The 16465-nt window shown below is 47.3% G+C and overlaps 2 protein-coding genes across 2 annotated transcripts; both read left to right on the top strand.

The window, feature by feature from the left end:
- The first annotated feature begins 1692 nt into the window (after positions 1 to 1692).
- Positions 1693 to 3128, top strand: LOC109776917 (BTB/POZ and MATH domain-containing protein 1-like). Its single transcript, XM_020335579.4, has one exon. The coding sequence runs from the start codon at positions 1803 to 1805 to the stop codon at positions 2895 to 2897; it is 1095 nt and encodes a 364-aa protein (XP_020191168.1). The 5' UTR covers positions 1693 to 1802; the 3' UTR covers positions 2898 to 3128.
- A 10023-nt stretch (positions 3129 to 13151) lies between these two features.
- LOC109776918 (BTB/POZ and MATH domain-containing protein 2-like) lies at positions 13152 to 15141 on the top strand. The gene is made up of 2 exons (XM_073510062.1): positions 13152 to 13525; positions 14110 to 15141. Exons 1-2 carry the CDS (start codon positions 13227 to 13229, stop codon positions 14894 to 14896), a joined length of 1086 nt encoding a protein of 361 aa, XP_073366163.1. The 5' UTR covers positions 13152 to 13226; the 3' UTR covers positions 14897 to 15141.
- Positions 15142 to 16465: the final 1324 nt, after the last annotated feature.

Raw genomic sequence — 16465 nt, 5'->3', positions numbered from 1 at the left:
GATTGTCGGAGGCTCATTAATGAAGGTGAGGAATATACCATTTAAAATAACAGGTGACGTCATGGCGGTTTATTATGATTCTGGATGATGACGTCATGGCGGTTTACAAGATTTATGCAAAGATATGGAAGAAGAAATTTTCTCAAGGTTTTGGAGATTGACATGAACCAGTTCAAATCAATCTGGGGCCTAATGTTGGTACTAGGTGTAAACCGGCCAAGGAAGCCGGGTTATCCCCATAATGGATTGTTTATACTTAAAGCCCATGAAGACAAGGAATAAAGCGGTTCACTACAGAGACTCGAAGGCCCAAGGCCCAAAGGTAGATTAAGGGCCTATAGCTATAAACCGCCATGTAATACATGACTTGTATTGTAAGGTATGACAAAGTAGAGACCGAGCCGGTATGTGTATAAACCGGCATCGGGACTCTGTAAGCCGGCGGGCATCAACCTGTGTATATAAAGGCACGACCCGGCGGCGGTTCAAGGACAAGAAACAACAACTCGAGATCTAGGTAAAGCGATTCCGCTCCTCGATCCTCGAGACCACAGCAATTCCACCATAACTGGACGTAGGCTTTTACCTTCATGGCAAGGGGCCGAACCAGTATAACCCTCATGTCCTTTGTCCGTTTTAACCCCTTTAAGCTAACCCATTGCAATGGCTCCACGACTAAGTCCTTTCGCTAGGACATCTGCCGTGACAAACCCACGACGGGAGGTTAGTGGCATGACGTGCCGCCGAATATGGGCGCTGAGGCAATCCAAGAATTTCTCACTCTGGTGGACCGGATGCTACTTGTCCAGGTGGAGGTGGGGGTGCAGGGCAGTATCACCTGGTTGTGGGGAACTGATGCAAGGTTCTCTGCACGTTCTGCTTATCATGCACACTTCGCTGGCCGGATAGAAGTTGCTGGCGCTATACAAATTTGGAAGTCGCGAGCTCAGAACACATGCAAGATCTTCTCGTGGCTCGCCGCTAGGAGGAGATGTTGGACGGCTGACAGGCTGCAAAGACGCTTGATGCCGCACCCACCGGCATGTCCACTATGTGACCAGGAACCAGAGACGATTGACCACTTACTCCTTGGATGCGTGTTTGCGAGACAGGTCTGGTCGGCCATCACAAACAATTGGGGAAAACCCCAATGGACTCCAACTCATGGAGCGAAGCTAGTTCAATGGTGGACATCTTTGGGCATAGAGATGAGGATGAGGAAGGAAGTTTGGACGGTGATCACTTTGGTGGCATGGACTATTTGGAAGCACAGAAACGACGTCGTCTTCAACGGCACATTGCCTTCCGTCGACGTGGTGCTCGAGCGGATCAACGCGGAAGGAGAGAACTGGAGGGCTGCGTCGCTGTTACGGCAGCCGGGATCGCTCCCGGATAGGGTAGATAGGTTGGATAGTAGCGAGTAATTAGCATGAGGTGTGTGTTGGCCCATGCGGCCGTGGACTATATGTAACCGATTGTATCGCCATCTTGGCGCCTTCTATCTATGATCTCGATATGTCAACTTTGACGTATCCTTGAAAAAAACATCATTTGAATTATTTCGAGGAAAACGTAAGGCCCATTGAGTAACAGTAGGTGCCAAAGCCCATTTCCTCGAACGAAATTGCGCAGGCCCGTGTTGTAGAAGAGTCCCGATCCAGAACCTTTCCCAGAATAGAAAGGGTCGTCGTCCTCGCGTTCCCCTCCTCTGGCCTCCTCCATCCTCTCCAGTCTCCACTCCCCGCTCCATCCCTGCCGAATCCCACTAGCTCTGCACGGCGATACGCAAGAGGCTCGCCGCAATGTCGTCCAGCGCCTCCGAGATCGTGGCCGACACGACGCACGGGCGCCACCACCTGAAGATCGACGGCTACTCGATCACCAAGGCCACCCTGCCCACGGGGGAGTTCCTCAAGTCCCAGCCTTTCTCCGTCGGCGGCCGCCGCTGGGCCATCCAGTACTACCCCAACGGCGACCCGTCGTCGCACAAGGGCCACATCTCCCTCCACCTCGTCCTCGACGACGACGTCGCCGGAGAGGTGCGCGCGCAGGTCCAGTTCCGCTTTAAGGCGGAAAAGAACCAGGCGCTCTCCTTTCTCAAGAGCTGGGGCCGTAAGCCCGCGCCGCTGAAGCTCGGGAGGGTGGAGGCCGGCGAAGCTGGTGTCTGGGAGTGCCCGAATTTCGTCAGGAGGAAGACCCTGGAGGAATCGGACCATCTCAAGGACGACTCGTTCACCATCCGCTGCGATATCATCGTCGTCAACGAGTTCCGCGCCGATGGGGACCCGCCGCGGGCCGCCGCGCCAAGATCCATCCCTGTGCCCCCGTCCGACCTTGGCCAGCAGCTCGGCGACCTCCTCGCGGCCGACAAGGGCGCCGACGTCGTCTTCGAGGTCGGCGGCGAGACGTTCGCCGCGCACCGGTGGCTGCTCGCGGCCCGGTCGCCGGTCTTGAGCGCGGAGCTCTTCGGCTCGATGAGGGAGAGCGGCGGCGCCGGCGCGGTGCGCGTGGCCGACATGGAGGCGCAGGTCTTCAAGGCGCTGCTCCGCTTCATGTACACGGACTCCTGGCCGCTGGAGACGGCGGAAGAAGAGGAATTCGCCATGGCCCAGCATCTGCTCGTGGCGGCGGACAAGTATCGCATGGAGAGGCTCAAGCTGATCTGCGAGGACAAGCTGTGCAAGAACATCGCGGCGGGCACGGCGGCGAGCATCCTGGCGTTAGCTGAGGTGCACCACTGCCATGAGCTCAAAGGTGCATGCTTCCATTTCCTCAGCTCTCCGAAGAACCTGACGGCAGCCATGGCCGGCGACGACTTCGAGAATCTGCGCTCAAGCTTCCCCTCTCTTGTCAAGGAGTTGATTGCCACGTGCTCGATCGATGCCTCAGCTCAGTGATGGTTGATTATTGATTGATCCTAGGATGATTATTGATTATATATGCTTTGCAAGCTACTCCTACTACTTACTAGCTACATATGCATGCTCTCTCTTGTTTCAGCAATGGTACTCTGGCGATTTAGTTTTCTTGTCATGTTCAAAAAGACTACATTCCTACTATCATTGCATTATGTGCAACCTTACCAATTAATTAATCAGTAATGAAGGGAATTGTGAGTTATCAGGTGACATTGCAGTTGAATCTCCATTTGTTCTGAAAATTCTTTTTTGGAGAAACGTCTATTCTGCAAATTATATGGTTAACCCATTGTGTTCTCCTCTAATAAAGAGTTTCGGATAAATAACGCATGGATTTTTCCTTAATGGTTTTACTAATCCAAGTTGCCTGTGATATTTTTTTGTCTGAGTTGATTTCTGAAAAGGGTGACTTCAATTTGCTGATGCACACATTACATTTTCACCCGGTTGCACATTTAGTGGAAGAACATTACTTGGGAGATCTTATTACCGTCAATCCTTGAGTTCAACATTGTGTATGATTTCCAGTTTGCACTAATTTTAGTTCTCAATGGAGGAATTGATGATCTCGCAAATCCATTATCTGTCGGTGCAAAAGAAATTTTGCTTCGATCCAGCATTGTCGCCTTGTCGGTGGTGGTGGCATTGTTAAAGACTTTATTACAAAGTTAGAAACCAGTAAATTTGGATGCCATTTTTCTTCAGTAAACTATTACTACCTCTGTATTGAAATATAAGACATTTTTGTAGGCCAGTTTAGCCTACAAAACCGTCTTATATTTTGATACGGAGGGAGTACTTTTGAAGGTTTTCAATGAATCACGGCGACAGGACCACTACAACATGTGTACTGATTTTGAATTATTTGAATCATCGGAAGCTATGATTTTGTGTTCCGTTATTATCTAGAAAAACACGACCACTGATTGCATTTGAATGCGTTTTTTGGGGTGCATTTGAATGCGTTGTTGATGTGATGGATTTTCATACTCTCTGAATGGGCATAGTGAACTTAATCACTGAAGAGATTTCAGATTACATACACCCAGCGAAGTCTAATCTAAATTTCAATTGAAGCAGCAGGGGCAACACATAGGAGAAACCCACCTGTTGAGTGCTATGCTAGCTTGTGAGATCATGGCTTGTCTCAAATTATCACTTCATCCATTCAGTACTGTAAAGAGAAATGCCCAGTTAAAATAATACCGGCGGCCTCAGGTTATTCAGGTCTCCCGGCAACACATACAAATGACAAAAATTGAACGGCACCAAAGTTCTTACCCCCAAAAATGCACCATACACTAATTACCATGGCGTGGTAACAAGAAGTTAAGCTGCGGTTTTTTCCATTGCCATGGTGGCAGCAGGCATGTCAGTCAGCGTCCCTACGTTTCCGCGACCGACTCCAAATTTGTTTACCATCTCTGCCGTGTATCCTAAATCTTTTAGAAGGCAGTGACTTGCAAAGAAACCAAATTCGATTGATGAAGCGGCTAGAAGGGGATACATAAACGGTGTTAATATGGTGTACAATCCCTTGTTAGCTCTTGACAGGTCTACTAGATGGATGTATTTAAACAACATTTAGCATGCAAAGAAGGTTGTTTGCCTAGTTAGGGATAAGAATCCTAGTTGTACTGCCTTCCTCCAATTGAGTACCACTGAATTGCAAGATCATTAACTTGCAATCAGATGTAATGTTAATGACTAAATAACATTTGCATTATATACCTCAGCCTGTGATGTACACCCCGTTTCTTTTTAGTCTGCATATAAGGTTTGGTCAAAGTCAAGCTTTGTAAAGTTTGACCAACTTTATATTAAAAAAATATCATCATTCACAATATGAAATAAATATTATCTGATGCACCATGAAATGTATTTTCGTACTATATAGTTTTAATATTATAGATTTCCATATTTTTTCGTATAAATTTGGTCAAACTTTGTGTAGTTTGACTTTGACCAAATTTTATACGCGGAGTAAAAAGAAACGGAGGGAGTATTGTCACAGCCCTAGCCTAGGGTAATGTAATAAATATATTAGAGAGCATTCATGCATCATATTTAATTCAAAAAAAAGATTTGAGGGAAATTCAAAGCCTCAAAATTAAATAAAGGCTAAAAACCCAAAAATTCATCCAATTTTTCCAAAACGACCTGTTAAACCCTAAAAGTCTTGGCAAGTGCTTATAATAAGTATCAGATTCTTCCAGAAAATTATAAAGTTTTAAGAAGAATTATGTTGGGATTTGAATTTAAATCACTATTGTATTTGGCTAGGTTTATATTCTGCTATATAAATGGAATAAAAAATCAAAATTCCTGAAACTTTAGGTGTAGCCTTGAATTGGTCCACTGTAGTTCCATTTAAAATTTCAGAAGATTGGATTTTATTTGAACCTCTAATTGAATTCATATCAGAGGCAAATAAAATAAAAACATGAACAACAGAGAAATAAAAGTGGCAGAGCAACTTACCAGAGGCCCAGTACTGTAGGAGCCCAGCCAACCCAAGATACCAGTCATCCCAGATAGCCAACGAAATGATTCTTCGCTTGGACACTGCACAAGAGTCACGACACCTGTCCGCTGAAGAAAGAAAGTTGAGAGCCTTTTTGAAAGGCAAGTGCCTAGCCCTCGCATCCTTGGAAAGGATCCGATTGAGACAGAGAGCCAAAATCAGAGATTTGAGAGAGGGGGATGCTAACTCCAAATACTTCCACCTCAAAGCTAATGGACGCAGAAGGAAGCACCTCATCCCATGTCTTCAAGCTGGCGACCAGATGGCGTCCTCTATGGAGGAGAAACTGGAGATGGCGCACGATTTCTATCGAAATCTGCTTGGTGTCCCAGCTGCTAGACACAAGATCTTGAAGCTAGACTATCTAGGCCTTGTCAAGATATCTGCGGCAGCGGCACGCGACTTGGAGGCTCCTTTTTCCAGTGAGGAGATCAAGAAGGTGGTGAATGACATGCCCCCCGGGACCGGATGGATTTTCAGGTCTTTTCTACAAGACTTGTTGGGAGATCATTGAACATGACTTTATGGCAGTGATGGGGGCACTGCACCAGGGCCATTTCTCTTCCTTTGGTGGGCTGAACACATCCATACTCACTCTGTTGCCAAAGAAAGCAGAATCAATGCAGATTACCGACTTCAGGCCTATCAACTTAATTCACGGTGTGGCCAAAATCTTTGGCAAAGCTCTGGCAATCCGTCTGGCCCCGATGCTGCCGGGGATCATATCTAGTGTGCAAAGCGCGTTCGTTTCAGGTAGAAGTATTCATGAGAACTTCAAATTCGTAAGAAACGCGGCCAGAACTTTACACTGGAAGAAGAAACAGTCGGTTTTGATGAAGATCGATATATCCAAGGCATTCGACTGTCTTTCCTGGGAATTTCTCTTAGATATCTTGAAGGTCAGAGGCTTTTGGTAGCAAGTGGTGTTCCTGGATATGCGGTCTTCTAAGCTCGGCGTCCTCCTCAGTGCTCATCAACGGCGAAACCAGCTCTCCGTTCGCCCTGGGGAAGGGAGTCAGGCAGGGAGCTCCCTGTCGCCAGCCCTCTTCATCCTCGCCATCGACGCGTTGCAAGGCATGATTGATTGGGCCGGGCGCAATAACCTGCTGGCCAGCCTTGGTCTGAATAACAGGATACCGAGAGCATCTATTTTTGCTGACGACGCAGTTTTGTTCTTCACTCCAGCGACTTCAGACCTGCAGGTGATCGAGGCCATGCTGCAACTTTTTGGGGAGGCCTCGGGTCTGAAGATTAATTTTGCTAAGAGCTCCATCACTTGCATCAGATGCGAGGAGAACCGAGCCGTGGAGATCGCCGCCTTCTTTGGCTGTCAGCATACTAGTTTTCCCCTAAAATACCAGGGGCTGCCACTATCAATATACAGGTTAAAGAGACAAGATATTCTCCCGATGATTGACAGATTCTCCAGTAAGATGAAAGGCTGGAAACCTAAGCTGCTGGCCCCGGCTGGAAGACTAGCTTTGACGAGTTCGGTGTTAATGGCCCTACCGATGCACTTTCTGTCAGTCTTCCCTCTACTGGTTTGGGCGCTCAAGATGATTGACAGAAGATGTAGAGGTTTTCTGTGGAAAGGAGAGGAGGACATCAATGGAGGGCATTGTTTGGTCCCTTGGGCCAAAGTTTGCAGACCAAAAGAATGGGGCGGGCTCGGCCTTCTCAATCTGAAGAATTTTGGGACTGCACTGAGATGCCGTTGGCTTTGGCTGGGCTGGAGACAAGGGAATCGACCATGGAAAATGCTTCCGGATCAGCAGGACAAGGATGCAGCTGCTATGTTCGATGCGGCATGTCGAGTAGCGCTCGGGAATGGCGCGACTGCAAGGTTCTGGACAGACAACTGGGCTCCAGGGGGACGGAGCATCGCGGTCTTGGCCCCTGCTTTGTTTTCCTTCGTGAAAGACTCCAAGTTGTCAGTTAAAGATGCTTTGCACAATCGAAGGTGGATCAAGGACATCAGAGGTGGCCTGTCAACACAGGCCTTGGCGCAATACTTATTGGTCTGGGATATTGCTCATGCTACTACCTTATCTGCTGTAACGGAGGATCACCTAGTGTGGAGGTTGACGGAGCATCATCAGTTCACGGTGAACAGCGCATACAAGATGTTTTTCACGGCCGGAGTCAGTTTTGCCTGTAACAAGTCTATATGGAAGTCAAAAGCCCCTGCGTGCTGCAAGTTTTTCATGTGGCTGGTTATACAGAGGAAGTGTCTGATGGCGGATAATCTCCAGCGACGTGGGTGGCCGTCCAATGACCATTGTCCGCTCTGCTTAATGTTTCCCGAGGACTGCACGCATCTGTTTCTGCTCTGCCGTTTCACGCAACAGCTCTGGATGATATTCCAGCAATGGTCCGGCGTCAGCTTCCCAACGCCTAACAGTAGTTCTGGAAGCACCGAGGTCTGGTGGCTGGAGGCGAGAAGGGCTATTCCAAAGCATGCACGCCGGAACTTCGATACCATTGTCATCCTCATTCACTGGAGGGTCTGGAAGGAGCGGAACGCTAGAATTTTTCAGCAAACTGCGTGTGATATTGATCGAGTCTTAGACCTCATCAGAGAGGACATAGGAGTATGGAGGTCGGCAGGGTGTGTGTCCGATCTGGGGAGCTAGAGGTGCTTGGTGTTGCCCCGCATGTTAGGGGAGGCATCTTGTACTAACAGTTCACGAGCTCCTAAACTGTGATACTCTTTTGTATGATCCTCTCTTCTCCTTCTAATGAAGATCGGCCAAATGCCCTTCGACAGGATACCAGTCGTCCCCCTACCTCCTCACACGAGTGACACTGGAGAGCCCTAAAAAAATCGAGTGACATTGGAGTTTCTCAAAAACAAAAAACCAAGTGACACTAGTTTCGCTAAAAAAAGAGTGACAATGGTGAAATTCTAAAAACGAGTGACACCGGTGTTCTTCTAAAAAAAGAGTGACACTGGTGAAATTATCAAAAAAAAGAGTGACACGGTGTTCTTCTAGAAAAAAGAGTAGACACTAGTGCTTGTTGTGTCATCTCTAGGGAGCCACTAGTTAACGAGCGCTCCTTCGGGAGCCTTGCAACAATCAGCGCCATTTGACGCGCTCTCAGCCACTCGCCACGTGTCGCGCTCTGGACGTTCCCTCCGGATTTTATTTTTTTATTTTTTCGCACGCGTTTTCGGCTATTTAAACGTTTTTTTCGAGTTTTTTCGACATTTTGGTTTTCCACCGGTCTTTCTTAGCTTTTCGACAAAAAAAATTGGAATTTTTTTGCACGAAAAATGCGTTCTCTTTTTTTCCTTCGTGAGAGCCACGGGTTTGCTTCCGCGAGAGGCACGGTTTTGCTTTAGCGAGAGTCACGGCCGTGCCTCTCGGAAATGGAAAAAACGCGTTTTCTATTTTTTTTCCTTTCGCGAGAGTCATGGTTTTGCTTCAGCGAGAGGCACGGTTGTGCTTTCACGAGAGTCACGGCCGTGCCTCTCGAAAACAAAAAAAACACGTTTTCTGTTTTTTCTCCTTTCGCGAGAGTCACGGTTTTGCTTCCGCGAGAGGCACGGTTGTGCTTTCGCGAGTCACGGTCGTGCCTCTCGGAAACGAAAAAAATGCGTTTTTTGTTTTTGTTTTTCTTTCGCGAGAGTCACGGTTTTGCTTCCGCGAGAGGCACGGGTGTGCTTTCGCGAGAGTCACGGCCATGCCTCCTCGGAAACGAAAAAAAACGTGTTTCTCTTCTTTTTTCCTTCCGCGAGAGTCACGGTTTTGCTTCCACAAGAGACACGGTTGTGATTTCGTGAGAGGCACGGGCGTGCCTCTTTCGGAAAGGGAAAAACCCATGCTCCCGGTTCGGTTTTTGGCCGGTTTTTGCGTGAAAAAAGTTCATAAAAACCTATCAACATGGGATCTATTTTGAAGATCTCAATGCGAGGAATCCAACGGTGAAAGCGATTTGATATTTGGACGCACGGTTTGAGAGATAAAACGTTTTGAATAAACAAATCTACGAAAAAAAACTCAAGTTGCGATAAGTGACGCGCTGCATGTACGCCATTTGTCGCAACATGGGAAGTTGGAGTGATCTTTGCAACGAGTACTCCTCAACTAATTATTTCGTCATCTCTAAGGGGTTCTTTTTAGGAAAACTCTTAGAATCAACCGACTGATTTTCTATCTACGTAAGCCTCCTCCCGAGCCGTCGGATTTGACGGACGCGTCGCAGCGCTGGGCCGTCAGATCGTCTACTCTAATCACGATTTTGACGCGGGTGCACTCTGGTCCCCTGGGTTCCCTTCGTCTGTGTTCATTTTGAACTACATGTGCTGGTCCCTGACCTTTTTACACGAGTGTGCCCCTTTGCTGCCATAGCTAGATTCCTTTTGCATGCATGTGTTCTTTTGATCTCCACCGCCGCTCCACATGCTAATATAATATGCTGCCACATTGCCAGTTGGAGTAACCACAAGACACCACTAGCATTTAGAGAATTAACACCATGGTTATTGTTATTGTACAAAGATTGAGCAGTTGTATATTTGTATTAGTTGCCAAATTATGTACACCCGGTTGATCATAAACAACATCGAGAGGGTGCCCCTAATTTACGAACTAGACGTGTGGTGTTGCAAAGTTGGATGACTACTTGTACTGATGAAGGCATACAAAATGTTCCATTCGTCCACCGTTTTTTTTCCTGTAAAACCGAACGGTCATGTTGCAAAGCCCGCCTCATGGCGCTGCATGCTGAAGGTGGACACATTGACGGTCCAAGACCAATCGACATCAAACTAGGATTGCTGTGTTGCAAAGTCGATCACGCGACGTTGAATGCTGCAAGCCGGATGCTTGACGTTGCAAGGCAATCAACGGAAAACCCAGACTGTCGTGCTGCAAAGTCGGCCGCACGAAATAGCGCAAGGAAACACTTGACGTTTCAAAGCGATCGAAAACCACTCAATTGGTTGTTGACATTAGTTATTTAGCTGCGATCACCGTTTGCAACACAAGTCATGTTGCACTCACCGTTTGCAACTGATGGTGCGCTCGGGGAGGTTTGGAACTGGGCGGGCGTTGCAAACACTCACCACCGCAAAAAAATCGCCAACTTTGCGGCCGTCGCAACATCTCCCAGTTACAGTCGACGTCGCACAACATCGCCCATGTTGCAGTGAATATCGCCAACATTGCGGCCGTCGCAACATCTCCCAAGTTACAGTCGTCGTCGCACAACATCGCCCATGTTGCAGTGAATATCACCAACATTGCGGCCGTTGCAACATCTCCCAAGTTACGATCGTCCTCGCACAACATCGCTCATGTTGCAGTGAACATCGCCGACATTGCGGCAGTCGCAACATCTCCCAAGTTGTAGTCGCAACATCTTTGTAACAAAATCCTCGAGCGCAACATGAGTCATGTTGCAACCCCTGAGTGTAACATGACTCATGTTGCAAAGCACTTGTAGTGCTGCTTTGGGGGCTAAAAATGGGGGGGGGGGATGGCTCCCCCTCTTTCTCAACAGCCAGTGCTCGCCGGGGAGATTGTTGTAGTAGCTTTTGCGTCTTCTTTTTTCTTTCTGTAAGACTTGGTGATTTCTCTTAATGGAAATTGGAGAGAGAGCTACTCCCTCCGTTCCATAATGTAAGACATTTTTTGATATTACACTAGTGTCAAGAAACGTTTTATATTATGGAACGGAGGAAGTATCTTTTATCAAAAAATAAAAATAAATTAGACGGCTATGTGACGGCTGGCTGTTCAAAAGACCAACCGGTTGGCGCATAGCATTTTCTTTTATTTTTTACCAAGCTACTGCACCCATACACAGTAAGTCTGAGAGAAAATGATTCATGCAAAGCAAACTAGCTAGGTTAAGTTGTTCTAGAATTGCGCACAACAGCGTGTTAGCCTTTTTTTAAGAGCTAGCTAGGTCCCATGGGCCCGATTGCCAAAGCAGAAAAAAGGAAGCTGACTCCGTGGATCCCCCGGCTGGTGATGATTTCAGAGGAACCGATCGAGTGGCTGGAGAGGCGGCTGATACGGCGCGGGGATCAGCCGGATGATGCGTAGCATCGGCCTTCCTTTTAGGGCCATCTCTAGTTTTGAGAATGAGAAAGCTGTAAGGCCCAAGCGGCCAGGCCGCATAGGTAAGCCCATGTGAAAAGCATCCCGAACCTTTCCCGAAATAGAAAGGACTCATCCTCCTCGTGTTCCGAATTAATTGCATGTTAGTACCACATTTTAACACCTACTCACAGATTGGTAAAACACCCTGAGTTTTTATTTAATCACCTATATATCCCTGGTTAGCCAGGGAGGGGTCCTGCCGACAAAATATTTAACGCGCGCGCGCCAGCCAGGATTCGAACCGTCGACCTGCCTTTCGCAGAGTGCGCTCGGTACCGCTGCGCTACAGCACCTATGGTGTGATATTGCACGCGTACGTCCTTTTATACATTGGCCGATTTTGTATTTTACAAAATACAAAATAAAAATTTAAACGTGCGATTGCCCGCCGATCTGTTCGCAACATGCGCTCGCTACCGTTAGACCACTTGCCTCAACCGTTCCGTTTTTTATACGACACTAAAAAAAAATACTACCCGTATTCGAATCCGCGCACTCCCTGCCGCTGCACTACTGCAACATTTGCTTCGTATAGCACACGTGCAACTTTTTATACTTTGGGCCATTCCGTTTTTATGTGATACTAAAAAATGTGTATATTAAATATTTTGTAATAAATGTTATACGACACTAAAAATATTTATACTGTATTAAAAAATGTTTATGGCATTGTATAATTAAAAAGATATTCATTGCAATATATTAAAAAGTTCATCGTATAAAAGCGTATCGTATATGAAAAAAAATGTCCATCACATTGTTTACTATATATATTGAACATTTTTCAATATACAATTATATTATTTAAATATAAGATGAACATTTTTTTAAATACACTGAACTTTTTTCGTATTATAAAAACATTCATCCTATATATATTAAACAGTTTTTAATACACGTTGTCTACATATGTACATATTTTTTCAATATACGACACACACACAGCGTAGGGCTTCAAGAATAAACACGATCTGAAAAGAGATAAACGAAATGTGGAAAACAAACATATGCACACAAAAATGGAACGGCTCGGACTAAAAAGACGTGCAGGATGCAGTGGCGCAGCGGCAGCGAGCTCGCGATGCGAACGTATCGGCGTGGGTTAGAATCCCGGCGGGCTCGCGCGGTCGAATTAATTTTTTTTTTAAAAAAACAGAATGACAATGGTATAGTAATACGCGTAGTACATTTGGCACGATGGGTGCTGTAGCACAGCGGTAGCGAGCGGACGCCGCGTGCGCCGTGTTGTTGGTTCGAATCCCGGCTGGTGCGCGCACGAATTTTTTTTCCAGCCGGTCCTTTTTCTGGCAAACAAGGGGTATATACGCGATTAAATAAAAACTAAGGGTCTTTTTCATAAAAGAACATGCCACATAGCGCCGGCCAGACACAGCGTCAATACATTGTTATACACGATTTAGACTTTGCAACAATTAGGCGCTGAGATGATACTGACATGAAAAAATATGACTAACTGTATCAATCCGTGAGTAGGTGCTGAAGTGTGATACTAACATGCAATTAACTCTCGTGTTCCCCTCCTGCCCAGCCAGCAGCCACCAGTGACTCCACTCCACCAGTCCATCCCCGCCGGATCCCGCTAGCTCTGGCACGGCGAGAGCGAGAGCGAGAAGTAGCGACCAAGCTTCGCCGGTGATACTCAAGAGGCTCGCCATGTCCTCTGGCTCCTCCACGATCATGGCCGACACGGTGCGGGGGCACTACTACCTGAAGATCGACGGCTACTCGGTCACCAAGTTCGTCCTCCCTAAGGGAAAGTGCCTCAGGTCTCAACCATTCTCCGTGGGAGGCCGCCGGTGGGTCATCGAGTACTACCCCAACGGCGACCGACTCGTGGCCGCGAGGTACATTTCCCTCCACCTCCTCCTCGTCCGCCTTAATGCCAAACTGGACTTGCGCGTAAGGCGGACGAGGAGGAGGTGGAGGGAAATGTACCTCGCGGCCACGAGTCGGTCGCCGTTGGGGTAGTACTCGATGACCCACCGGCGGCCTCCCACGGAGAATGGTTGAGACCTGAGGCACTTTCCCTTAGGGAGGACGAACTTGATGACCGAGTAGCCGTCGATCTTCAGGTAGTAGTGCCCCCGCACCGTGTCGGCCATGATCGTGGAGGAGCCAGAGGACATGGCGAGCCTCTTGAGTATCACCGGCGAAGCTTGGTCGCTACTTCTCGCTCTCGCTCTCGCCGTGCCAGAGCTAGCGGGATCCGGCGGGGATGGACTGGTGGAGTGGAGTCACTGGTGGCTGCTGGCTGGGCAGGAGGGGAACACGAGAGTTAATTGCATGTTAGTATCACACTTCAGCATCTACTCACGGATTGATACAGTTAGTCATATTTTTTCATGTCAGTATCATCTCAGCGCCTAATTGTTGCAAAGTCTAAATCGTGTATAACAATGTATTGACGCTGTGTCTGGCCGGCGCTATGTGGCATGTTCTTTTATGAAAAAGACCCTTAGTTTTTATTTAATCGCGTATATACCCCTTGTTTGCCAGAAAAAGGACCGGCTGGAAAAAAAATTCGTGCGCGCACCAGCCGGGATTCGAACCAACGACACGGCAAGGTGGAGGCCCCCGTCCGCCTTGATGTCTGGGAATGTCCCAAGTTCGTCAAGAGAAAGGCCCTGGAGAAATCGAGCCATCTCAAGGACGATTCCTTCACCATCCGCTGCGACATCATCGTCCTCAACGAGTTCCGCGCCAAGGAGGGGCTGCCGCCGGGCCCCGCTCTCGGATCCATCCCCGTGCCCCCGTCCGACCTGGGCCAGCAGCTCGGCGACCTCCTCGCGGCCGACAAGGGCGCCGACGTCGTCTTCGAGGTCGGCGGCGAGACGTTCCCGGCGCACCGATGCCTGCTCGCGGCCCGGTCGCCCGTCTTCAGCGCCGAGCTCTTCGGCTCGATGAGGGAGAGCACCGGCGCCGGCGCGGTCCGCGTGTCCGACATGGAGGCGGGTGTGTTCAGGGCGCTGCTCCGCTTCGTGTACACGGACTCGTGGCCGCCGGAGACGGCGGAAGGAGAGGAATTCGCCATGGCCCAGCATCTGCTCGTGGCGGCGGACAAGTACCGCATGGAGAGGCTCAAGCTAATCTGCGAGGACAAGCTGTGCAAGAACATCGCGGCGGGCACGGCGGCGAGCATCCTGGCGTTGGCTGAGGTGCACCACTGCCATGAGCTCAAAGGTGCATGCTTCCATTTCCTCAACTCTCCGAAGAACCTGACGGCAGCCATGGCCGGCGACGACTTCGAGAATCTGCGCTCAAGCTTCCACTCTCTTGTCAAGGAGTTGATTGCCAAGTGCTCGATCGATGCCTCAGCTCAGTGATGGTTGATTCTTGATTGATCCTCGATGCTTGTGAATTATGCTTTGCTAGCTAAGCTACCGGTAGTGCATGGACTGGGAACCACCAAGTTGGTAGTACTAGCTTACATATCGTTGGGAACCATTTACCTCTCTTGTTTCAGCAATGGTACTCTGGCATTTAGTTTTCTTGTCATGTTCAAAATGATTACATCCTACTATCATTGCATTATGTGCAACCTTACCAAATAATTAATCAGTAATGAAGGGAATTGTGAGTTATCAGGTGACATTGCAGTTGAATCTCCATTTGTTCTGCAAATTCTTTTTTGGAGAAACGTCTGTTCTGCAAATTATCTGGCTAACACATTGTGTTCTCCTCTAATAAAGAGTTTCAGATAAATAACACATGAATTTTTCCTTAATTGTTTTACTAATCCCAAGTCGCCTGCGATTTTCTTTTGTCTAAGTCGATTTCTGAAAAGGGTGACTTGCAATTTGTTGATGCACATATAACATTTTCACCCGTTTGCACTTTTAATGGAAGAACATTACTTGGGAAATCTTATTACCGTCAATCCTTGAGTTTAATGGAAGAATACTTTCACCCGTCAATCCTTCAGTTTAAATATGTAGATTTCCAGTTTGCACTCATTTTATTCCTCAATGGAGGAATTGATGATCTCGCAAATCCATTGTCCGTTGGTGCAAAAGAAAGTTTGCTTCTATCCAACATTGTCGCCTTGTCGGTGGTGGTGGCATTGTTAAAGACTTTATTACAAAGTTAGCAACCAGTAAATTAGGATGTCATTTTTCTTCAGTAAACTATTTTAAAGGGTTTCGACGAATCACGGCTACAGGACCCACTACAACATGTGTACTGATTTTGAATTATTTGAATCATCGGAAGCTATGATTTTGTCTTCCGTTATTATCTAGAAAAACACAACCTCTGGTTGCATTTGAATGCATTGTTGACATGACGGATTTCATACTCTCTGAATGGGCATACAGTGAGAATGTATCTCCTGAAAACCTGAGTTTCAGTGGGAACATGGAAACCAAGACATGGGCCGTTGGATTTATGATCTGAGGGTTGTTTCTTCCACCAACCCATTCCGTGCATTTTATAGAAACACCCCGGGAATTTGTGCAAAATAATAACCAGTCCTGCGGGCAGTAGTATGTAAAAATACAAGGTTTGATCAACAACACAAGTTTCAAATCCAACGGTCCATGTTTTAGTTTCCATGTTTCCACTGAGTGAGTGGTTTCCAGGAGATACTTTCTCGGCATACAGTAGTAAACTTAACCTCTGAAGAGATTTCAGATTACATACACCCGGTGAAGTCTAAATTTAAATCTAAATCTAAATTTAAATGCAAAGAGAGCCTTGGCTTAGTGGTTAGGCATGCGGTTGTGCAGCATAACGATCCGAGTTCAATTCCTAGAATTGACATGTGATGCACAAGGGTTTTCCCCCATTTATTGAGGATCAAATTTGGTGTGTGGTGAAACCGCTCATCAAAAATTATCTTGATACTCATTTAAAAAATTCTGAGGACCATGTTTATCTTGGTACTCATACTAAAA

Source organism: Aegilops tauschii, chromosome 3 (assembly GCF_002575655.3).
Source record: "Aegilops tauschii subsp. strangulata cultivar AL8/78 chromosome 3, Aet v6.0, whole genome shotgun sequence".
NCBI classification, from domain to species: domain Eukaryota; kingdom Viridiplantae; phylum Streptophyta; class Magnoliopsida; order Poales; family Poaceae; genus Aegilops; species Aegilops tauschii.
This window is presented reverse-complemented; position numbering and strand designations above follow the sequence as displayed.